The sequence below is a fragment of the Hyalella azteca genome, unplaced genomic scaffold (genome assembly GCF_000764305.2).
Source record: "Hyalella azteca isolate HAZT.00-mixed unplaced genomic scaffold, Hazt_2.0.2 contig16078, whole genome shotgun sequence".
NCBI classification, from domain to species: Eukaryota; Metazoa; Arthropoda; class Malacostraca; order Amphipoda; family Hyalellidae; genus Hyalella; species Hyalella azteca.
In genome coordinates this window covers 161,547-186,335 of record NW_025945905.1, presented here as the reverse complement: position 1 = coordinate 186,335, position 24,789 = coordinate 161,547, and the positions used below count along the sequence as shown (strand labels likewise).

The following is a 24,789-nucleotide window of genomic DNA, read 5'->3' as shown; positions in this document are numbered from 1 at the left end:
GCTTGCAAACAATTTCAACCATTTCAATGGCCCTTGCCTAATTTGTTATGCAAAAATGAAGAAATTTGCAGGCACTTGTGAAGAAATTGCAGGCACTTATGCCTGCAATTTTCAAAAATCATGACAGTCCTTATTTAAGAACTGTTTTATGCATACTATGCATGCATTGCATGCATATTTAAGAGATATTTTTCATAAATTAATTTGGTAAACACATCTACATCTCTTTTTCAGGCTTTTCCCAAATAATTTCGTTATCAAGCATGACTCTAGTTTTATTCAAGCAAGCATATTTGAGTTTAGTAATTTTGTTTCATATTGGACTCGTTGTTGGTGTTGCAAGTGAGGCTGCCAGTGAGAAGCGAGATGAGTCTGGAGGATCTCAGACTAATTTGGAGTATAGAACTGACTGTTCCAAACTGAGACCTGGCCAGTATTTATGTTTAGACTTCAACATAGACCCAAACACACAACAACCCAAGAACTGTCATCATCAGCTACACTATGCTAACATTACGTGTCAGAGCGCTCCTGGAATTATCTGCAGCGAGACAGGCAACTCTACCTTTACCAGCACCACACCCTGTCGGTATGTTTCATGAACTTACACCATGTAATAAATAATGCCTTTGCAGTTTGTAGCAATAATGTGTGTTAAGTTACTACAATAATTGTATGATGATACTCAGCAGTCTCAATTAATTGGTTTTCATGCCTGCCCATTATTTGATGTTTGCCTGCCCATTATTTGATCAAATTACATGGATTTGCTTTCATATGCTTGCCAGTGAAATTAATTTCACTCATCCCTCTCTTCAATTTTCAAAATCATTCATTTTATTAATAACCAATGAATTATTCAATTAAATACGAAAGCTGTGCTCTCTCAATTGCTGACAGATATTCATTATTCCTTACTGAAGTGTTACATAGTTTGGGTTTATGTGCATAAAGTTCATAATAAAATAGAGTAACATCTAGCTAAACAAATTTTGCAGGATATTTTTTATTAATGATTCATATATGATTCTATCTGTAGTTCAACTGTAATAGTATAAAATATTAACCTCATCATATTTTACTTTATCAGTAGTAATTCTTATAACTTCATTTGAGGCAGCAATAAATACCTTCATAAAATCACTACCAGCATCAAGTTTATTTAAACCTACACGTCATTTTGTTTTAATTGTTTCATAATTTGCATATCTGTTTAACTGTTTTAATGCTGAAGTGCTTCAAATGGATTCATGGAATTGATACTGTACTTCATGCAAATATACTAATGCTGGGACATATTCCAGCATTAATTCAAATTGACTGTCTTGATGTGGCTATCCTTAACACTCTAATGCTCATGTGATCTAATTCAAGATTGACTCGCTTGAAAATTTTGTGTGCAGACCCACTAGTGGCCACAATTATGAGACTGCCCTGCTGCTCTCCATATTTCTTGGAATGTTTGGGCTGGATCGGTTCTACCTTGGTTACCCTGCAATAGGTCTGGCAAAGCTAAGCACACTGGGCTTCTTCTTCCTGGGCCAGCTGATCGACATCGTGCTGATAGCCACGCAGACCATCGGACCAGCAGATGGGTCTCACTACGTTATCAGCTACTACGGCCCTGCAATCTCCGTGGTGACTCGTGACAATGACACATACCTCATGCCACAGCCTGATTGGCTTGTTGCATCATGAGAGGGATATTGCCCCATTGCGCCTAGTTATAATGTCGTTTTATGAGAAGTCACTCATTTTTTACTTTATCATTAGATATCATGTTTGTACTCTGATGCGTTGTGATGTTACCTAGTACTCAACTGCATCAGAATGTCTCTTGTATCCAAGAGTTGTGCCATTCTATGAGTGCTTTATTACATTATTTAAATGATTGCACGTTACATATTGGGTACCAACGTAATGCGGCACAGTGCTGCCTTTCACCATTGAAATTATATGATAACTTGATGCAGCCACCAATGCACTCACGCATGTTTTGGATGATACCAAATGCACCCACGATTCTGCTCGTCAGTCACGCGAGTCGGGTGCCCCACTTTTTACTAACTGAGACTGTTGGATACTACTTAAGCTCTACATTGAACCGAATAACCTATTTATTTCAACGCTTCTGTGGTAGTATCCTATTTATTGTACATATCATGATCATACATAAATTGTAAATACATTAGATATGTTTACATCGAATGAAACTCAGTATTGTATAACTTTATAAAGAACCGATACAACATAGAATTGTATCTGCAATATTATTTATCACCAGAAAAATTTAATTAAGAATATGAGGATGTATGTGGGATTCAATCCAATAATTCCACCTCCCTATTTCGAATAGTTGTTTGCCTGCTGACTGGAAGTTTTATTGAATAGTTATTTAGTGAATATTCTGAAGATTACTTTTCAATGTGATACATTTCAGGGCAAATATTTCCAGCAGTCGTAAAAGCGAGGTTAGAAAAAATGGAAGTTTATTTTCTTATTTGACGTGAACTGCTACAATCATGCTTATCTATTTCTTCAAATCCGTTTTAAGGCTTTGCTGCACGAAAACGTCTTGTTACATGTCACCCATGGGCTGGAATCATGGTCGTGAATTGCAGCTGGAACTAACGACCATTCTTTTTTTTTCCTGCCCAAACTAAAAATCACACTTTAAATCAAGTCGTCTTGCAAATTACGACCACCTCGGGCATTTTTTATGTCAACTGCGGCCTTTAGCGCTATTCTTCTCCCTATCACCAAAAGCGTTCAGTAATTCATATAGAGAATTTTGTAATCTTCCAATTGATTTCCACGACACTCGTTTTAGCCCCTCCCTGAAAAACAGTCATTTGAATCAAGTAAAGTATTGTAGTGTCCGGCAGCGTTCTTTGGCTGACGTGGATGTTGTAAATGATATTCCTTGTTCGTTGGCGCCGCGGAATGGGAGACACACAGGCTCAAGCAACCTTCGGCGGGCGCGAACCTTAGTAGGTAACTATTATCAGCTGAAAGTTAGAGGGCGCAAAATATGAACTTGCCGTGCCAGAAACTTAGGGAAATGGTTTCCAAAATATCTTGTCGGTATCAAGGATTTTCATAGTCAATTAAAAGTTTTTGTTTGAAGCGACTACCAAACAGCTGAGCAGCTCCTAGTCATAGAAATTCGTTATGTCATTCGATTGCTTTCTTCTGAACGGTATTGAGTGGATGCGGATTTGATAGAGAATTTTCAAAATCGAAGCATTGGATTAGATGCGCCATCTATCAAAATAAGCGCGAATCTGAAATAGGTACAATTCAGCCTTTTGTCTATCCGTAGTTTGTAAGTCTTGGGTGTATGCAAATGAGATCAGATTTGTGACAAGCAATAATCGAACAAAAATTTTCATGCATGTTGTTAGTGGTTAAGATGACCATGAGGCCATGCCGACTAATCCAAATGCTCCACGTCTGCCCAATGATAAATAAAGACGATTCCGATAAAAATAAGTCTTACCGTGTTTTTAACTGTACTTTATTAGTTTTTTTTATCTCAGTTGCTAACCTATTTCATATAAAATGTGCACTTCAATCAAGAACTGGAAGATTTACTGAGTAATAGTATGCATATTATATACAATTCTGATATTTGACTAACCTTGAACGAATTCACAGACGATAGGAAGAGTGGGAGCAAATGCATCAAACGTCAACAAATTTCAGTATGATAGCATTCAGACGTCATGAACAGCTATGAAGCTGTAGCGTCAGTCAAAGCACAAAGAATTTCAGCACAGTTGCCTACTCGGCCTTGGCTCACCCGTTTCTTGAATAAGAGTCATTTTCCATGTGTATTACTGCAACTACATTCTAGCTTCAAATTTTCCCCGATAGCTCGAGTTCTTAAATCTCATTGACAGTGAAAAAAAGCTTTAAAAACCCAAGTCTGATCCTAAGCCTAAAATAGCCCAGGAGACAAGAATGACTAAAGTTCCTGTGTAAGTGCGATCATTGCCCACAAATTAGTTATAATACTCTTCCACTTGCTGCTAAAGTTACGTATATGATAAATGCAACATAAAATATTTGCTGCAAAACCCTCCTATCAGAACCAAAGTTTATTTGGGTTTCTACCTTATAACTACACATATAAGAACGGACACCATAAAGTTTATCTTGAAATAAGAAGTAAGTAAGATGCTTTACCAAGTAAGAAAAACCGTAAAACGACAAGGAAAGACGACTGGAAGCAGAACTTCAACAGATAGGCCTTCGGAAGTTTGCCTTGCGGGCTTAAATTCAGGTTTTAGCGTTTGCAAGCTGGTCTAGCAGGCCATGCAGCTGCTTGTTCTCAGTTTGCTGCTGGGTAAGAGCGTCCTGCAGCGAGGTGATGCGCAGCTCAGCGCGCTTCAGCAGCACCACCATCTTGTGCTTCTCTTGCTCGTGCTTCTGTCGCTCCTCGGCAGCTTCTTCCTCAGCCCTGCGGGTGAAGGCGGTTATGAATATCTTGTGTGTGTGGTTTTTAACACCCTTTAGTGTATGGAATAGCCGTCGATAGCATCCGGGTGTAATAGCTACGGAAAGCTTGCGGGTGGAATAGTCAATCAGCTTGCACATGGAATGGCCATTGACAGCTGACTAGTTTGTCACTGCCGCTTGGGTAGTTATAGCTGGCAATTGTTAGTACCAGTCTAACATAGTAAGTCACGATCCACCAACGAGTAACGAAGAGTCAAGAAAAAACTTTCATGCTATTGTCAATAACAGCCAATGATAATTTAGAACAATATATAACCATAGATGATGCATGAATGAAAACTTAACAATAAATGCACGATCAAGTTCAGTAAAATATCACATGGCACATACAAGGCAAAGCAATAGGCAAATCATTAACCGTTTATTTCAAAATTGGTCCGTAGTTAACTCGCATCATTATTAAATTTTGGTCGCACTTGTGGGAGCTGACAACAATCTTTAGTTCACAGTCACAAGCAGTGAGAAGACAGTTAACTGAATGAATGCAGAATTTCTTCCCCAACATCGTAAATTATGAATCTATAAGAATATACTCCACAATAAACGTACAACTCACTCGATTCCATAGAGAATAGCGGGCATTGGTGGAGTATAAAATGTTTTTCATGAACAATCAGAGCAGTAGCAATATGCAAGCAAGATACGTATTAAATTATGAGCAGAAACTAACTTTTTGAACTTTCCCTCGATGACGACGAGCAGCTCCTTGACTTGCTCATTCTTATTGCGAAGTTTGGTGTGCAGTTCCTCGACGCGAGTTTTGAGCTGCGTCTCGTTCTCACGCAGCGTGGCGGTTGCTTCGCGCAGGCGTTGATACTTCCTGTAAACACATGGTAAAATTTCAAGTCTATGATTCAGTGCCCACTGACTACTCTATATCCTGCATACAGTGGGGGGAAATAAATATTCGTACACTTGAAAAAACGTATTTTAATGTATGTAAGTACACAAACCTAACAGGAAAAGTGATTTAAATTATGCATAGAGACGCATAGTATTCAAAAATACTATCAAAAGAAATTAAATCTCAATGCAACAAAAAACAATGCAACATGTTCACTTTTCGGGTGAAAAAAGTATTCGTACAAAACAATAAATCCGCATTATTTTAGTCTTTCTTGGGGTGCGTGATTTTAATTCGTTTCTGTGAAGTTCATTGTTTATCGTTCGTTTGGTTACTTGAATTCCTGAGGCACTCAGGTGACTTTGCAACTCTCCTCGAGTAATCTGTGGATTTTCTTGGATTTTTCGTCCCAATAATCTAGCAGATCGCGCAGAAATCTTCCTAGGAGCACCTGATCGTCTTTGGTTTTCAACGCTGTCACGGGTCTTGAAGCGTCCAATGAACGAAGCAACTGTACTAAAAGGAACATGCAAGTGGCTAGCAATCTTCCTATAACTTTCTCCTTTCTTCAAACGCGATAGAATTAGTTATTTTTGGGAACTTGTTAGTTCTTTACCTTTAGCAATTTTTGAGACCTTCTTGTACTACGGGCAGTTGCAGATTGATCTGGTAGTTGCAAAATACGTTAACTATGGTTACTGATTACATTACTGGAACGTGCTACATGTTTCTAGTACATTCTGGAATGTTCTGGTGTGAAATATTAGTCAAAAGTTGTTCTGTACGAATACTTTTTTGACCCGAAGAAGTTAACATGTTGCATTAATTTTTGTTGCATTGAGATTTAATTTCTATTGATGCTATTTTTGAATACAATGCGCCTCTATACATAATATAAATCACTTCTCCTGTTAAGTTTGTGTACTTACATACATTAAAATACGATTTTTCAAGTGTACGAATATTTATTTCCCCCTACTGTATATGCTCAACTGATATTAAAAAAATGTAATGCATCACACATGTTCAAGGATATATTAACCGTCGTCAATGCTACTGATATCTTGAGGCATGGTACTGCGAGTTGCCGGTGGCAAACAAGTGATAAATAAAAAATTTAAAAACTTGTAAGGCAAGCAGACTAAAAAGGAGTAATTGCTCTCTCCATATTATATCATATGCATGACCCGTCAAACATTACAGCCACAATAAAAACAAGCATGAACTTCAAATTACATAAAGCAATAATGAACATTTGATTAGTCCATTTGATCATGGAATTAAACTTATATCGTTTAAATACGCAGCATCGAACAGACGTCGCCAGATAATATCCTGATGACTGGACTAAGAAGCACCATACTTACTTTTCTGAAGATTAATTTTTTATACCAATAGCATTTCAGCTCAAAAACTGGCGAACACAAGAAGACACAAATTATCACTTTATAGGCGTGGCCATTTAATGGTAAAAGCAGAAACTTACTGTACAAGGTCGAAGTAATTGGCCTCAAGAGTTTGGTATTCAACTTGCAATTTCTCTGTATCTTTCTTGGCTGCTTCCACTTCACCAGTGAGGGTCTGCACGACAAGGGTTGACTTAGTGATTCACATCAAGAAATGAGCAAGTGCACCAACAATAAAATATATTCAACTATTTCTTAAAAAATACGTCACAGTTTTCGGTTTTGCAATTACTGGGTATACTATCATGATAAGGAAGATATATATTACCCAGTACAACTCTTTAATAGTCATTTTGTTGACTGTGAATGAGAGAACATAAAATAGAACAGGTAACAAGATTTAAATCCACGTACGTTGATATACTGCCGGGATAAACAATTTTGGAATTACATATAATAAATTTGAAACATTTGTAACATAAATATTCGTATTACCACATTGTGATCTGTTGTAAATTGATGTTTCAGGGGAGTAGAAGAAACCATAAAAACGTGTAGAAATAATCACATCAAGGAAGTCACTTTACGTCACAAGTTTTTTTACATACTACTGAAATTAAGCTAAATAAAACCTAGGCAAGCCACTATATGCCTCGGTGATCCACAGAACCTCTTTTACTGCAGGCATCAAAGTTCAAGCAAGTTTCTACAAATACATGCAAGTTAAACACAACTATATAAATGTAACAGACATGTTCAACTTCATAAATGAACAACTCGAGAGGTTGTAGGGCGTAAGATCCAGTTAGAAGTTATGAACTGTCCACTAACCTTGCGTTGCTGGTTCAACTGCTCCTCGTGTTCAGTCTCAAGTAATTTTTTCTGTTCGACGATCTGCAGCATCATCTTTTGCAGCTGCCGCAGTGTGGCTCTGCAATGCAAGATAAGTTGGACCCAACGCACCAGAGTAATGTTTGTTATGCATTCACTCTGGGAACTGAACTCGCTATTGCTACAATGAAAAAACATGGAAGAGTGGAAAAGGGCTGATATTACAAGAGTTAGTTTGTGATCTTAGCCACCCAATAATTTACAGGCTAACGTGTAAACTCTGAAGCAACTGATTTGTTGGACTATTATTGATCCAAATAGTATTTTATTTTGTTTTTCTCACTGAAATTTCTACCGATACACCTAAAGCATTTCAAATTTCAACCCCAGACAATCAAGGGCTAGAATAATTTCAACTAAAAAATGGTTAAGTGCAGCTTACATTGGAGTCATTACATCGTACTAATATTTGTATGCAATGAACTCACACGCTCAAGACACGGCTGAGAATAATTTCACCACATCTCACATCACAACATGGTGTTGTACCTTCTATTCGCTAGTTGTAAAAAAACAACAGTGTACAAAATCAAACAAAAATTGCTGATAAGAATCTTCACCAGGTATGTTAATATCGTTTGGTTAATTCGTGTTGTAAACATTGCACAAACTGACTGCAGTGGAGTTCATGACACACCTAGCGCTGTATTCCGAAAACTTGCCCAAGTACACACAGTGGCTGATTTCTCATCTGCGATTGGCACATGTTTAGATTTTGAAGCCGTCAGTGATTGGCTGACAGTTATGAACTTATAACTATTTTTGGTAGTATTGGCTCATATCATGCCCAGACCAGGGACTCACTCAAGCATGGCCTTATTCTCCTGCAGGTCGAGGCAAGCAATGGACTCTTGTTCGAGACGTTTCTTGTAGTCCGCCACCTGCTTCTCGCACTGCTGCAGGCTCCGCAGGTGTTTGGCCTGCACAAGACCTACATTAATACGTACTGCAAAACTATTTATATCTTAATACTAAGTCCATGTCATGCAACCTCAACTACCAAAATAAATCCAATTGTTACCGTCATGCTTCAACTGTTAATTAATTTGGTAACAGGGATTGAATATGTCTCTTAATTCAAGGCGGCGCATCAGCTTTACCTTTGACAAGAAGTCCTTAACTCATATCATAAGGTCAGGGAGTTGAGATTTGAGAGAAATTAATTTTTTCAAGAGCGAATCAAGTATTTTAATTGCAGTTCACCAGTAACACTCAGTATTTCATTACGGCATCCTGGAAAACTTGTTGGGTTTTGCACCAGCTTATCCATGTTGGGAACATTAGAACACACGAGAACATACACAAGATTCTGCAGCTTTGCAGTTAATTCAGAACGTTATGTTCTTCCTAAAAAAAATTGATTCAAGTGAGAAAAGCGTGTCCGTTTTGTCCTACTCGAAAAAAAAAACAGCTACAACTGAATGCACAGAGGAAGATTTTCAGGAATGAAAAAATAACGAGTACCAATAAATTCATTCGCCAACTTTTTACAACGCAACAAAATGTCCATCCGGACATCCTGACAAAAATGTCAGGATGTCTGGGAGAGATGAAAAAAGAATAAAAAATTAATGAGTTGCTCCAGACCGACGATAATTAAGACTTGACAAGATCATTTTATTTTTGCTAACACGCAAGTTTGAGCGTATGGAAATATGTTTTTTTTAACTTTTAAAGATATAAGTAACGTCAAACATTTCAGGTGCATCTCCTGAACAGAGTGCTGCACCTCCAATGCAATTTCTAGGTTAGTAAGTTCAGGCTCAAGGACGCAGTTCTCATAATACATCACCTCCAATGCGATTTCTAGGTTAGTAAGTTCAGCCTCAGGGACGCAGTTCTCATAATACATCACCTCCAATGCGATTTCTAGGTTAGTAAGTTCAGCCTCAGGGACGCAGTTCTCATAATCCATCACCTCCAATGCGAGTTCTAGGTTAGTAAGTTCAGCCTCAAGGACGGAGTTCTCATAATACATCACCCCAATGCGATTTCTAGGTTAGTAAGTTCAGCCTCAAGGACGCAGTTCTCATAATACATCACCTCCAATGCGAGTTCTAGGTTCTTAAGTTCAGTCTCGGGGACCCAGTTCTCGTCGGTGCTGCAGCGGCAGCAGGTCGTGAGCGTCTGGTCTTCTCTGAGCAAAGATTGCTGAGCAGCACCCGGCACAGCGGCGCCCTGGGAGGCCAACACGGTGCTGTCCAGCACTGACACGTCCAGCAGATTCTGCGTCGTGTCACCAGCCTTAATGAAAAAAAAGAGAACTGCAGGTCAATATGCTGAGATATGCACATTGAATAAATATGTCTCTCAATTCCTTTGCTAAAAACAAGACATTAGAAAATTATGTCCGCAATAAATTAATACCAATATAATATGTCTTTTTTATGGTAAAAAATAAGGTTGAGGGAAATTTTTTAGGTATCGCTCGTTGTGAAATCCTTACAAGTGATACTAACAACATTTCCATTCCCAAGAGCAACAACTAGCACAATCATCAGCACATACTGACAGATCCAGATCAACAAATTAGACTTAAGTACCTACCGTGCAATAATTAAACAAAGAAAACTTTAATTGCGTGCACCCTGACATACTTTCTGGGGGGAGGGGCTGAAGGAGATGAGGCCGCTTGTGCGTCGTGCATTCGTTTCGTCATCACTTTGCTCTTCCAGGAGCCTGTGAGTATAGAAGAATTCTTTTACGATCCAGAATGACATGCTGTCCAAAACTATTACCATAATACTTGACCAAACAAAGCTCTGACATCTGATTACAGACCGATGGAATCTTTATATGTAATAATCTGTATATCATATCAATATTTGAATGAACTCTCCTACTTGTGTAAATAAAACTTGCTGTATATGAAGTTATTAATTTATCCAATATAATAAGAGACCTTATAAAAGCCAAGTAAACTTCTGGTCTGAACTCTAACTCTTTTTAAAATAATGTAATATTTTAGGCCTAGTTTTTCAGGTAACAAACATTTGTTTGAATATGGCTGGAATTTACAAGACTTCATTATTCTGCAACAAGTCATTATCGTGGTATCATTTAAGAAAAGATTTAAACCTGTTCTGATGAAGAAGAGGCGCCAGAGATGGCCGGCCGGCCACTAGAGGGTCAAACTTGACGTAGAGAGAGTTGCGGATGAGGTTATACTTGTAGGACGACTGACTGCCGTGGCATTCCAGCTCATCCAATTCTTGAGGGTTGTTGAAAACTGAAAATAGGGAAGCCAATAAGAGGTGCATTCGTAATTTGCGATGTTCCTGCAACATAATAACATTTAAGAAAGAATTTATAAAAACTGTGATGTTATTCATTATTATATCACACCTAAAGTTTCATAAGTCAAGCGAAAAATATATGAAGGGAAGGTAAATTTTTCCATATTTCTCCAGTGCAAGTTTGCTTGGAAAAACTAAAAACCTTTTGCATGTTCCGTAAAGACCAATAAAATTTGTCATCAGCTTTCCTGGTAAATGACAATCTTCTGTCGGCATTGATTCAAATATTATTGAATCTGTAATGTCCTTTTCAAAAGCAAAACACACGCTTTTGCAGTAAGGGAAGCAATAGTGAAGAAGTTAATTACATCACTTTCCAACATTAACAACCTAAATAACAGGAACTGGTCAAATGCGATACTCACACTTAGATGCGTCAGTAAAAGTAAGGGGAGTGGAGGGAGAATCACTACTGTTGGATGTTGGGGTTTTGGCAGCAGTGAAGCGGCGGCTGCTGCCCACACGGTCAGGAGTGACTTGCCGGACCAGGGCTAAGGCACTGTTAGTTATCTCATCGAACTCCAAACTTGTCATCGACTGCCGCATCCGTGCAGAGGCAGTTTTGCCGGCGCTGTGGCACCGCTCCTCCTCCTTCATTAACACCTGCGTCAGTTCTGAGCTGAAGTCGTCACGTGTCGAAGTGAACTCGTCAAGACTGCCAGACTTCGCAAAGTTGCCCAGCACAACGGGAGAGTTAGAGATGATGCTCTTCTTTGTGAGACTGGCTTGGAAGGAAGGCGAATCTGAGCAAACTTTATCGTCGTTCTTCATCAGTTTTTTGCCATATTTAGGCTTACCAGGCCCTGTGGGCGTTTGGAACACTTCACTGCAACAGCTTGTGTCACCAGGGAGGTCAAGATCAACTTCCTTTAAACCAGCATTGTGAGACATTGAGCTTTCCAGACCCTGATTTTCTTTCTTTGCCGAGTTTCGAAACTCATTCATCACGCTTTTAGCTGATGCAATAGCAGGAAGTGGTGGCGATTTATACACAGTATTTTCTGGAATTGAGAGAGAAACGTCTTCTCCAACTGTAATTGTATCATCAAAAGATTTCAAGGTTTTATCTCTTCTATTAAACAGTGCAGATTTAAGCTCGTTCTCTAGCTCACATAATGTAGCATCAGCAACAGAATAATTGCCTTTGCCCGACAGAATAGATTCATTACCCATTTGTGACCTGTTACAATTTGTGTCGACAAAAGAATCCGAATTGGAGGTAATGGTATTACTTGAGAGGGATTTACGTTCATCTGAAACTTTTGGCTTGACCGTGGCTTGAACTGGAGATAAAACCGCTGTACCGGTATATTTAGTTCCTCCACTAGCTTGATAATCTTCTGATGATGAATGACTGCAAGGAATAGATCCTGACTTTTTGTGATCGGTTGCAAATTGCCATTCAATTTCTGAACCTAATTTCAGTACTTCAACATTTGCTGATAGATTATTTGCTTCAGTTGGCTCTTCAGTAGAATGTTCCTCAGTTGCAGGCAGTGTGACTTCAGCACAAGCCTGATCAAATACGGCGGCAGGAAGTTTCTCAACTTCGGCGGCAGGGAGCTTCTCAACTTCGGCGGCAGGGAGCTTCTCAACTTCGGCGGCTGGGAGCTTCTCAACTTCGGCGGCTGGGAGCTTCTCAACTTCGGCGGCTGGGAGCTTCTCAACTTCGGCGGCTGGGAGCTTCTCAACTTCGGCTGTAGGGAGCTTCTCAACTTCGGCGGCTAGGAGCTTCTCAACTTTGGCTGTAGGGAGCTTCTCAATTTCGGCGTCCGGGAGCTTCTCAACTTCGGCGGCAGGGAGCTTCTCAACTTCGGCAGCTGGGAGCTTCTCAACTTCGGCGGCAGGGAGCTTCTCAACTTCGGCGGCTGGGAGCTTCTCAACTTCGGCGTCCGGGAGCTTCTCAACTTCGGCGGCTCAGCTTATCAGCTTCGGACAGCTTATCAGCTTTGGACAGCTTATCAGCTTCGGGCAGCTTATCAGCTTCGGGCAGCTTATCAGCTTCGGGCAGCTTATCAGCTTCGGGCAGCTTATCAGTTTCAGGTATCACCATTTTAGCCAGTACTGCCACTTCAGACGGCACTGTCACTTCAGACGGTTTCGCCACTTCAGACGGCACTGCCACTTCAGACGGCACTGTCACTTCAGACGGCACTGCCACTTCAGACGGCACTGCCACTTCAGACGGCACTGCCACTTCAGACGGCACTGCCACTTCAGACGGCACTGCCACTTCAGACGGTTGCGCCACTTCACAAAGCTGCTCCATTCTCAAAGATTTCTCACTTTCACTACACCCATTGACTCCAGTGGCATCATTAACATCAGATTTCATTACATCAGAAAACAATGCAATGTTAGGTACAATATCCACCGCAACTTCCATTCCCACTGCAGTGCAGTCCTCAACTTCAGACCTGCTCTCACTTGCAAAAGATTGCTCAGCTGTCATTTTACTGAAATCAATAGGGTCATAAATTTGAGATTTTCTTTTCAGTTCTTTATCTTCACTCACTTGACTAGGTTCAAGTAGCTCTCGGCGTTCACATTTGTCTTCATTTTGTATCACAGATACACTCTCACCCAGTGACATGCGTTCAAGTTGCTCAGGCAGACAATAATTATTGTCTGCCTGTAGTTCAGGTAAAGATGCTGTTACCGCAGTATCTGCAGATTGATTTACTAGTGAACATGAAGAGGAGATAGCTAGGATATTTTCTTCATTTTGGCTGGGGTCAAGGTGAGGTAATGCATCATCAATTGTAGTTGTGTCAAGATTTTTTGATGAAAAAAATGCACACTCAACATTCCCTGAACAGTCTTGAGAAGAGTTTTCAGGAAGGGAAACATTATCACAGGATTTATTGCTGGTTTGAATTTCATTTGGTGAGGCTCGAGTGGCCATTGAATTAAAATCTTGCTCCTCAATACATGTTTCACTCTCTTTAGTCTGACAGTTATTTAAAAGTTTTGTATCATCACTGAACCCAGGACAAACTGACTTAGGAAGACATTCTTTGTCAGTACGATCTGAAGTTAGAGATCTGTTGAAATCTTCTTCAGTAACCACTTCATGCGTAGGAGTAGAGACTTGCTGTGTTGGATCATTGAGAATTACTGTCTCATCCAAGTGCATCTTCTCAAAGCTGCTAAGCAGAGAATCGTTGAAAGTAGAACTTCTGTAAAAGAGTTGACAGATTTGAGTGGTTTATGAAAGAGTAAAGTAACTTGTGGAAACGGTATATGAATTGGAAAGTAAGTATCTCAGGTGGGGAGGAACCGTGTAAATAACCATTTGATAATTAATTGAGAACACAAATTTAAATCTGAATTTCATTAATAAGTAAACTTTCTAGTCTACCCAGTAAAACTTGATTGACTCTTATCTGGGGCAACTTTGGCAATAATTACCAAAAATTTTATTTCCATGCTATTTATCACTGACCAATGTCACATGTTCACGGTAGAAACACACTACAGGAAAATGATGTAACCTTGATGATACAATAACGTATGCTACAATAAGTATTGAATCAATCCTGATAACAATTATCTAAACGTGTGATGCATGGAAAAAAACTTCTGCCCAAAGAATAAACAAGACCAACCTAAAAGAAACAGAACAAGTGGCTGTATACTTTCTAGATGGTCTGAAGGAAATGAAACTTACACAACACAAGATTATGGAAATGAGACTTAACATAACCTAGGCAGTATAGTTATTGAATGTGTAAGAACCAACCTGTTGGCAACTGGAGATGCAAGTGAAGATGACAAGCATGAAGAGAAGGAGTTGTCAGTCACACCTGTAAAAAGTGAACTGTTTAGAGAATTTGGTACATGCTAGAGCCAAGGACAATTTGATTCTAAAACTACACAAATTAATAAGCATCATGTTAATGGCAGGTAAAACAATGGATTACAACAACAATCACTATTACCATTATCAGTATTGTATATATACATATATATATATATATATATATATATATTGCACAAAGTTTGTCAATGTCATGTCAAACCATTTAAAATTGACATACAGAAACAATTACACAGGTTTATGATGATAAATCTGTTGAATAATAATTTAATTTGTGATTAAAATGTCATTCAACCTAGAAATGTGCCTCATTAACTCATTTACAATGCACATTAAATAGTACTGTTCAATGGCCATTTGATGCTAAACCTTTATACCATTCAACATAGTGACAAAGGGTACAGGTCTTACTTGGGCTTGCCATTATGCCAGGATTTCGCATGAGATGAGCTAGTTTCAGTTTGTTGAGCTGAGGAGTGCCCAGAGTCACAGAGCTCTGTGGTATATTGGTCTTGTTCCTGAGCACTGTGACGTTCCTGACAGCTTCCTCTATCACCTCAGACGCATACTCCAGGTAAGCATGATGCGACAGCTTGGTGACCACCTCAGCTCTTTCCCTCCAATTCTCCTTATCCTCATCATAGCTGGTGTTTGATGCCATCACTAAACAGCAATGCTAATGTTCAAGTTCAGAAAATTTTTACTGAAACATTAGAAAGTGGTTGAGGAATTGTTCAGACATAAAACTGAATGGAATGGACACATATATATTGGAAAGTAATCTCTAAAACTTTGCGTTTGGCCACCTTCCCTGTCATAAAGGCCAAAATATGTTATTATTACAATGCGGCAAATACAATCAAAATTTTACTAATTCACTGAGCTACTTACTCATAGGGCTCTCGAAGAAAGTGCAACTGAAGTTGCCAGTATTTTCTCTTTATGTCTGAGCTAATATTTTTAGATTGAGTTAAGATTGGAAAAATCCTGCATCCTCATGGCATGAAAATCATATAATTTCAGTGTATTTGAAATAGTGTACCTCCAAACTCAAAAATTGAGTATTTTGGTTTGATCAGAATTCAGAAATATAGAAATCCAAACTGCTTTTTGATAATATTGAAGTTGCAATCTAATGTGAAAAAGATTGACTCTCTGAGCTGCAACTGTGTTTTTTGGTGCTGTCAATTCATCAAATTTGTAACTGTAAGTTCAGTTTTCAAGATGTGAATGTATTTTATAAAATGTAAAGTTGATGGTCAAATCCCAAAATGTTTAGAGTTATATCTTCAATTTTACCCTATAAAGAGCAACAAAAACCATTTGCTTTATATTCAACTAATTCAAGGCAATGTAGCAAGGAGAGCGCAGCCGTGCACCACCAATTTTGTGTACCAATAAGCCCTGAATTGAACGCCTTGGATCTCTCCGGACCTACACCAATCAGCCGCGCACCACTTGGCTTTGTCCTCTTCCGGCCTTGACCACCACCAGCCGTTTACCACCAGGCCGCGGATCGAATATGACTTCCAGGCATCGTTAAATTACGTAATTTTACGTTCATTGCATCTGAGGTTAGGTTTCAGATAGCATAGTTCTGTTCCAAAATTTACCTTCCTTCGACAAGTGGCCGTTCGACCGAGGGCTGGTTTGACCCACGGCCTAGATACAGGCGGCTTGAAGTGTTGAAGGCTACGTTCCGGAAGCTGGAAGGCAGGAATCATGATGGTCCATTACCAGAGGTGGGCAGCAGCGCACTACATGTAGCGGCCGCTATATTTTCAGTAGTGGTAGCGGTGCTACATTTAAGCAATTGTAGCAGTAGCGGTAGCGCCCGCTTCATATTTAAGTAGCGATACGAGGTTTTGCCACTACAGTGCTACCGCTACATTTATAGATAAAGCCTTTTGATTTTACCTAATAGTATTATATATTATTTGAAAACCAGCATGATACATACACAATATAAATTACAGAATAAAACTGTACGAAAGATTTTGGTGTAATGTTGTCAACCTCAGCCTGTTACTAATGTCAACATGTTAGTTGTTATTTGTTAAGTTGTTACCAGTTACCACTTACAGGTATTTGCCAGTTTGCTTATAGTTATTTTTACAGTTATTTTTATGTTTCACCTTCCCTACATAGATGTCTACTTTAATTTACCAATTTCAAGTATAATCCATATATATATACAAATAAAAGACTGATTTTTTATATGTATATGTGGATAATTTTTGAGATTGGTAGATTAAAGTAGACATCCATGTAGGGAAGGTAAAACATAAAAATAACTGTAACTTTTATTTACTGTATCTAACCCGTACTACTTCGGTTAGGTTATGTGCAATAAAGTTGCATTGATATGTTTTGAAAATGGTTTATTAACATTAAATATTTATGAGTAAATCCCAATAGCAGAACAATAAATATTTAGAGATTTCCAATAATTTTGGCCATTGTAGCGGCGCTACATTTTACTGTAGCAGTAGCGCTCGCTACAATCTAATGGGTGTAGCGGTAGGCTCGGTAGCAGTAGCCGCTGCTACATTTCGAGCATGTAGCAGTAGCGGCGCTACATTTCAAAGTAGCGCTGCCCAGCACTGTCCATTACATCCAGGGCAGTGGTGGTATTAGGCAGGCAACCCGTAGCAAGTTGTATTAATCATTTTGTTTTTGAAAAAAAAATGCAAAAATAGTTGTCATGCAGTTAGCAAACTGCCAGACTAATTGCTGAGTGCTGACTGACTGACTAGTGACTAAGTGAAGGAAAATATTGTGGTGTTAAATTTTGAATAAAACATAGCTAGATGTTAAATGCTTAGCAGAGCATTCAACAATAATTTTTCTATTCAAAATTATTTCTGTTTATATCTGGATTTTTAGGCCTAAAAAGCTCACACTTCTTTTCAATTTCCTTGCTGTAAATTGATGAGCTCAGTGCTTCACAAATTTAGTTACAGCTAGCCTGGCCTGGAGCCCTGGACCAAGCATGTAAAACATCTACCTTTAGGGCTGCAAACTAGAGCTTTTCTGCCATTTCCGGAACCATGAGATTTCTGCCAGATGAATTACGGTACCTCCTATTTAATTCAACAACAAAACAAAATTTAATTCAACTATCAACAAAAATGCAAGATCGGGCCACAAGATTGCAAATGTATTAAAAATTTATCACATTTGAGCTGCAATATTTCAGAAACAAATAGGAAAATTTCAATCCTGGCTGGGACAATAGATAAATCAATAAAAGATGTAATATACATAATAAAATATTTGTTTAAGAATTACCCTAGTTGGCTAGTGTAAAAATTACAAGTTGACTGAGACAGTGGGACCAAGTTGGCTGCTACTAGATCAATACTTTACTCACTCCTTTCAATACTGTGGCAGTGTCAGACATAGTGGCAAAGCAGAGAGTTCTTTAGACTCACCTTCAACTCAAGTTCAATTTTGAGTCCTATAAGTAGACTAGCAAAGTATCATGGATACCAGCATGGCATCATCATAGTTAAGATATTGGTTTAATTCTCTAGTACAGTGGTTCCCAAAGTGGGCGATATCACCCCCCTAGGGGCGGTGGAAAGATTTTTGGGGGCGGTAAAGAAGAAGAGGGCGATAGGGGAGCGAAAGAGGGGGCGGCAGTCTGAAGTCGAAGTCAGAAATTCGAACGTTTGTTTGACGATTTGTCCACATCGCGTGCAGCACATAACTCCCGTCAATGATTTTTTCACCCAGATCTGTTTTTAGAGCATTTTCTCATTTACGGAAAAAATGCACTATTGTGCTCGCCATGTCCGTCCATCTGTCTGTCCATCTGTCCGCCTGTCTGTCCGTCCGTGACTTCACGTTTTCGTGGACGATAAAATGCGCTTTCTGTCACTCACTGCAGTGAGTACCGAGTTATATTTTTTTAACCTCTCCTGGGTTTACGTCTCGGACAAATTAACTGCCGGACTCGCGGCCGGTCCCACAGCCAATTTCCAAATTCAATGATCAAGAAATATCTCTCAAACTAATGAACTTAACTCGATGAAACTTGATACACGTATTCATTAGGACCTAACGGTAATGTAAAGCTCGTGAAAATTTTTTGAATTTTGCCTTCAATTGTTTTTGCCATAATTATATGGCAATGCGGGCTGAAATTCACAGTGATCAAGGAATTTCTTCCAAACTACTGAACAGATTCGAACGAAATTTTGAATTAACAGTCCTAACTACCAAACGGTGATGTTTAGCTTGTGAAAATTTTTTTGATTGTGCCTTCGTTCGCGAGTTTCATTCGTGATTTAAACAGCAAGGCTGAGCAATACGTGCTTTGATTCGCAGTAATCAAGATATTTCTTCCAAACTACTGAACAGATTTGAACGAAATTTAGTATTTGGATATCTAACCTCAGCAACGGTGATGTTTAGCTTGTTACAATTTTTTTAGTTTTGCCTTCTTTTCCGAGTTATACGGCTATACATAAACGGCTCTTGGTTAAACCAGCCGGTAGAAAAGCCGGTCGTTCCTCCTATATCTGTATAACTTGCAAACGAAAGCGAATAAGGAAGTGTGACAATCATGAATGACGGTGAAATGAAAAAAGTCTCACAAACGAAGGTAAAATCAAAAAAATTTTTGGAATCTAAATAGAACCATTTGTTAGTTAGGAATCTAAGGAATGTATATTCAAAATTTCGTTCGAATTTGTTCGGTAGTTTGAAAGAAATTCTTTGATCACTGTGAATTTCAGCCTTTATCGCAAAATAACTCACGAATGAAGGTGATATTTAAAAAAAATTTCACGAGCTAAACATCACCGATAGGTTCTGATGAATACGTGTTCCAAGTTTTATTGAGCTGCCTCCATTAGTTTAGGTAGGAGATATTACTTGAAAATTGAATTTGGAGATTGGTCGTGTGACCGGCCACGAGTCCGGCCGTAAATTTGCCCGAGAAGTCCTAGGTTTCTAGTGCTCAAACAGTTAAAGCAGCTTAAAAACATATTGGTTCACAGCGTTCACTAAAAGGGTTCTATTTGTGAAATATACATTTGCGTTTAACCTTTATCTTTTAAAATTGCAGCGTACTAAATTGTATAGAAAGGCGCATGATTTTATATGTGTATGTGGGGGGCGCTTGAAATTCACTAGGGAGCCGAAGGGGGCGCCAGCCTGAAAAAGTTTGGGAACCACTGCTCTAGTATATAAATGGGAAAATAGAAAATGAACTGATTCTAAAAAATTACTGGTTTGCCACTATGGTATCAGACACTGACACAGACAGAGTAGTGAGAGTACAGACTGTCAGTTATGAGCCAAGTAATGAATAGCTATATCATAGGGGCTTATGAAGTTTACATAGCAAACAGTTAATGCAAAACAAATTAAAAATAAATTGATACAAATAAAAAATACAATACTTATACGGTCTATTCTATTTTAAAAATTCAAACCACAAAACTATGCAAGAATTCTAACTGATTAACTTGTAAACTCATTTTAAAAGGACAAAGTAAACACTGTAAAGTTACTACTACTACAGTATACACAAACGATAAACATAAATTACATAATACTAGTGATAAGTTACATAATGGTGAAGCCAGGGTTAAAAAAAAATACATCCTTAAGAAATTTAGAAAATATTGTTATAGATATACCTACAATGCTGGGATTTTAACTACAGACTAGCCTAGCTACCTAAATACTCCTAGCCTACTAAAATAGTAAATTCAAAACTTGGCTGGAGCCTGGCTCACGTTCAGTCATCACAGACCTAACCCCACCTAACTATATACTCATGGTATATATAGAATTATAGTCCGACTCATAGGAGATTTATAAAGGATTTTTTGCAAGTTAACTTTACGCAATCAAGAACAAAACAAACTAGTAGGTAAGTAGGATGACAACTCGATGAACGCAGCTGACTCTCCCGAAGCACAAGCGGTGGTAGGGCGTTATTTGAATTTGGCTCTACTGTTGCCAACTTCACTAACAATACCCTAAATATCCGTGTCCCTCGAGTTCTGACAGTCAATTTTTCATTTATTGAAATTTGACCATTTTATATTGTATTCAAAGAATTCTACATAGAATTTGAAATTCTAACAATTAATCAAAATAAAATTTCATGGGATTATTACCATTGCTAATCAGGGTTGCCATTTGTTATTTGTTTGGCGCTGAAGAAAGGGTGTCGAATCGGTTTTGGCGCTGAAGAAATAGGCCCATGGCCTGTTGCCGATTCTTTTACTTATCGTGACTTGATTCCACAAGGGGTCCGGCCTTCTGAACCCGATCTTTATATAACTGGCGATTGATTGTGATAGCTGCTGGACTTATTGCAAGGCTCGTAAGGTGCTAGACATTTCAAGACAAAACAAATGCCCCTGTATAGCTTCGCCAAGTCTGTTCTTGAAGACGTTCATACTCGGAGCGTCAGCGAGGTTATAATAATAATAATAATAATAATAATAATAATAGCGGTTTCGGCGTTTATTAGGCCATAGGCCTGTCGCCGATTCTTAACATCGCAGAACGTCCACAGCTTGTTGCGGTCTCGAACTCACAACTCACTGATTAAAATTCTGCTGTGCTTAATTAACTGCCTGGCCGCCTTGACGATTCTGACCAGAAACTGGCGCGCAGAGCTGGGATCGAACCCGCGCCTCTCTGCGCCAATCTTGGTACTCTGAACTGTAACCATTGGGCCACCCTGCCCGTTCCATGTTATCAGGGAGGCTGTTCCATACGTCGATGACTCGAAACGAGAAGAAATGTTGTTGCATAGATGAGTTACGACGCAGTTTTTTTTAATTTATAGCCGCGGCCCCTGGTGTTGGTTCTTGTTTCAAATTCTAGTAATCCTTCAGGGGCCTTTTATAAACCATATCTCGGACAAATTTACGGCCGGACCTGCGGCCGGTCTCAAGGCCACTCCCCAAATTCAGTGAACAAGGAATATCTCCCAAAGTAATGGATGGTAGCTCGATGGAAGGAACATCACCTAACGGTGATGTTTAGGTGGTAAAAATTTTTTCGAGTTTTGCCTCCATTCGTGAGTTCTATGGCGATACGTGCCAAAATTCGCAGTGAACAAGACATTTCTTCCAGAGTACTGAACGGATTTGAACAAAGTTTTTTACATGTTGCCTTCGTTCGCGAGTTTTTTCCTTTTCCCCTCATTCGTGATTCCCACACTCACCATTCCAACAAAAAAAAAGGAATTGATTTTATTAATTAAAAACAGGGAATGGTTTCATGTCAATGATCAGGGCCCCGACCTTAACGCCTCTGATGGTGGCCTACACCGACTCCGAGGGTCACTGAGAAGGAACACGTCACGTCGCAGGCTGTTGAATGCATTCGCCATGTCAACCTTGAAAAACACTCTCCGGCCCGAGGCACGCCCGAGGTACGCATGGGCTGTATGAGCAGCAGCCTCGCACCCACCCCTTGTGGAGAACCCCAATTGGACCGGCCGAAGTGCTTCCCCTATTAACGGAGACAATGGCCATGCTCCAACCTTGGTAGCCAAGCGACGCAAGGTGTTCCCAACCGCTACGGGGCGAATACCCCCGTCTTTTTTTCCGTAGGGCGCACAGTGGCTCCATAGAACACCGGTCTTGCAAACTCAGGAACCCGCCCTCCAATCACCAGGTTGACGAACCCGGTAAGGGAGGCCAGTAGCCTCGCGCCCGCCTCACCCGCCTTCCGCGAAATCAGGGCCACCAGATGACCCGGGCGGAGCCCGTCCGGGCCACCCGCCGAACCCGGCCTGAAGGAAGCGATGGCTTTCCTCACATCCCCTTCCCCCACGATAGAAGGAGGTGGGTAGTCCCCTCCCGCAGGTTCAGGGAGAGATAGGTCCTCAGGTGCAGGAGGATGCTTCTGCCGGAGCACTTCTCGGGTTCTATCGTCCCTCGGGGCAATATCATCCGATGATGCCAGCATACGCACAGCCCCCCTTATGTCACCATCGGCCAGCCTGCTGGCCACTCGCCTTCCGAGCTCTTGACCTCCGTTTCCCGACTCCCGCCTCACTCTTTCTTCCGGAGCCACCAGATGATCAGATTCAATAAATGCTCGAATCTGCCTCTTGACTACTGTGGTTAGTGAGTGAGACGAACCGCTGCTCTCCGGCTGCCGCAGCGCGATCCACCCAAATGACAGCAATCTACCCCACGCTAATGGAGTACTGTCTTCACTTAACGCCGCTTCCAGCAGTTTCTGCAGAGCATCCGCTGCGCAGACCACAGCTCCCCGGGGCACCCTTTTCAGTGCTCTACCATTGGCACAATACCGAGAAACATACCCCAATAAGTCGATATCTACGGGTCTTTCTACTATACCGACACTGGCTCTACCCAAGCAACCCGGGCACAGCCAACGCCCGAAGGCGTCTGCCTGCGCTCTAGTCAGCCCTACGCATGAGAGATGGTAACATCCCTCACACGAGGAACAACCAACTGTCCTCTTCCTGTTGTTAACAGTCGAGCAACTCAGGCACCCGCGTCCTCTCCCCTCCATCCCATTTAAACTGCAATATGTGCTTAAATTCGCAGTGAACAAGAAATTTCTTCTAACATACTGAACAAATTTGGACAAACTTTGCATAAGAATACCTAACCTCCCAACGGTGATGTTTAGCTCGTGACAATTTTTTCGATTTTTCCTTCGTTCGCGAGTTATACGGCTATACGTATACGGATCTTGGTGAATGCAAATTTAACAATTGGCCAGAGAAATGCCGGTCGATTCTCCGTATATCCGTATGACTCCATAATTTCTCCGTATATCTGTGAGACATTGTGATCCTGAAAGAACATTTAGACTCAGACCTTCTTAACAGCTAGCTGCTTTGCTAGCCGTACTCATTTAATATTGGTGCAGGTGATGAGAGAGAAAGCAAGGTTGGAGAGGGGAGATACCTAGAAACCGGTCAGAAGGCAGAGATGGATAGTATCAATTTATCAAGGGCAAGATGACTGCAGATGAAATTCAATTTATGTAGGAAATAATCAGAATTAGCAATAGAATATTGTTATATCCTATTATTTGGATTGCAATTTCGACATTTATATTGCATAAAGGAAGCTTATAGTAGTAACATACCTACTGCACTTCTCTTAATACTAATACGCTGTTGATTTATTCCTTAACGACCTTTGGGACACCCCTACTTCCTCTTCCTTGCATCATCCATTCCTTCTCCAAGGCTCGCTTTCCCCTCAGACTCTTCGCCACGTCAGCCGTCACTTGTGCTGTCTTGCCCCCATTACTGCAATCCATTCACCCCCGTCCTCTCATACACGGGTACACCACTTTATCAACAGTACTGTCATCAACCATTCATCACTTTTCCATTGTACCCTGAGTGTGCTCAGTTCTCATACGACTCACACATACGTGAGAGTTGGTGAGTTTTTATGTATAAGAATGGATGTTATAACGATCAGTTAAATTTTAATGATTTATGTGAATTAGGTTTTTGGGCGCATAGAGCAGGTTTTCAACGGTCTTTAAAAATCTTCTTCGCTGGTGCCGATAACTATTTTAAACTTGGTTCATCAATCGATTTTGTAGAGTCTCCTACAGAGATTTTACATCAGTTTGACTTGTTTGATTATAAGAATTACTATAATTACTTGTGATCAGGATCCCTCGCGAGGACTCTCTGTTTGGAATTTTGCAAATTTATGACATCTGTGATAAGTAAGAGATTCTTCAGAAAAATCTCTATTGTGTTTTGCTTCGATATTTAAAAAGCGATTTTCAGGAACAGAGTGTGTAATTTCTTGAAACTAATTTGTAGATATTTTTTTCGAAAATTGCAAACTTGTGAGAATCCCAGATTCGTTAAATTGATTCATTGTGAAGAAAGATAAATTTCAACGCAAGTGTTAAAATTGCGTGGAAATTGTCAAACCGTTCGGACGCTGTTCAGCTTGAGCCGGTGAGCATCCTTGACTGTCTTTGCAACACGGGTCCTGGTATTGGTATAAAAAATAAATCTGA

The 24,789-nt window shown here is 39.9% G+C and overlaps 2 protein-coding genes across 2 annotated transcripts; one reads left to right on the top strand and one right to left on the bottom strand.

Moving 5' to 3' along the window:
- The first annotated feature begins 232 nt into the window (after window positions 1-232).
- On the top strand, window positions 233-3,622 carry LOC108667720 (TM2 domain-containing protein CG10795). Its single transcript, XM_018154775.2, has 2 exons — window positions 233-589; window positions 1,404-3,622. The coding sequence occupies exons 1-2, from the start codon at window positions 264-266 to the stop codon at window positions 1,696-1,698; spliced, it is 621 nt and encodes a 206-aa protein (XP_018010264.1). The 5' UTR covers window positions 233-263; the 3' UTR covers window positions 1,699-3,622.
- On the bottom strand, window positions 3,478-15,439 carry LOC108667718. Its single transcript, XM_018154773.2, has 13 exons — window positions 15,190-15,439; window positions 14,701-14,764; window positions 13,961-14,137; window positions 13,109-13,218; window positions 11,324-12,874; window positions 10,741-10,891; window positions 10,260-10,341; window positions 9,706-9,906; window positions 8,467-8,582; window positions 7,603-7,702; window positions 6,852-6,946; window positions 5,192-5,341; window positions 3,478-4,462 (listed from the first exon to the last, which is right to left on the bottom strand). The coding sequence occupies exons 1-13, from the start codon at window positions 15,437-15,439 to the stop codon at window positions 4,282-4,284; spliced, it is 3,228 nt and encodes a 1,075-aa protein (XP_018010262.2). The 3' UTR covers window positions 3,478-4,281.
- Between the last annotated feature and the right edge of the window lie 9,350 nt (window positions 15,440-24,789).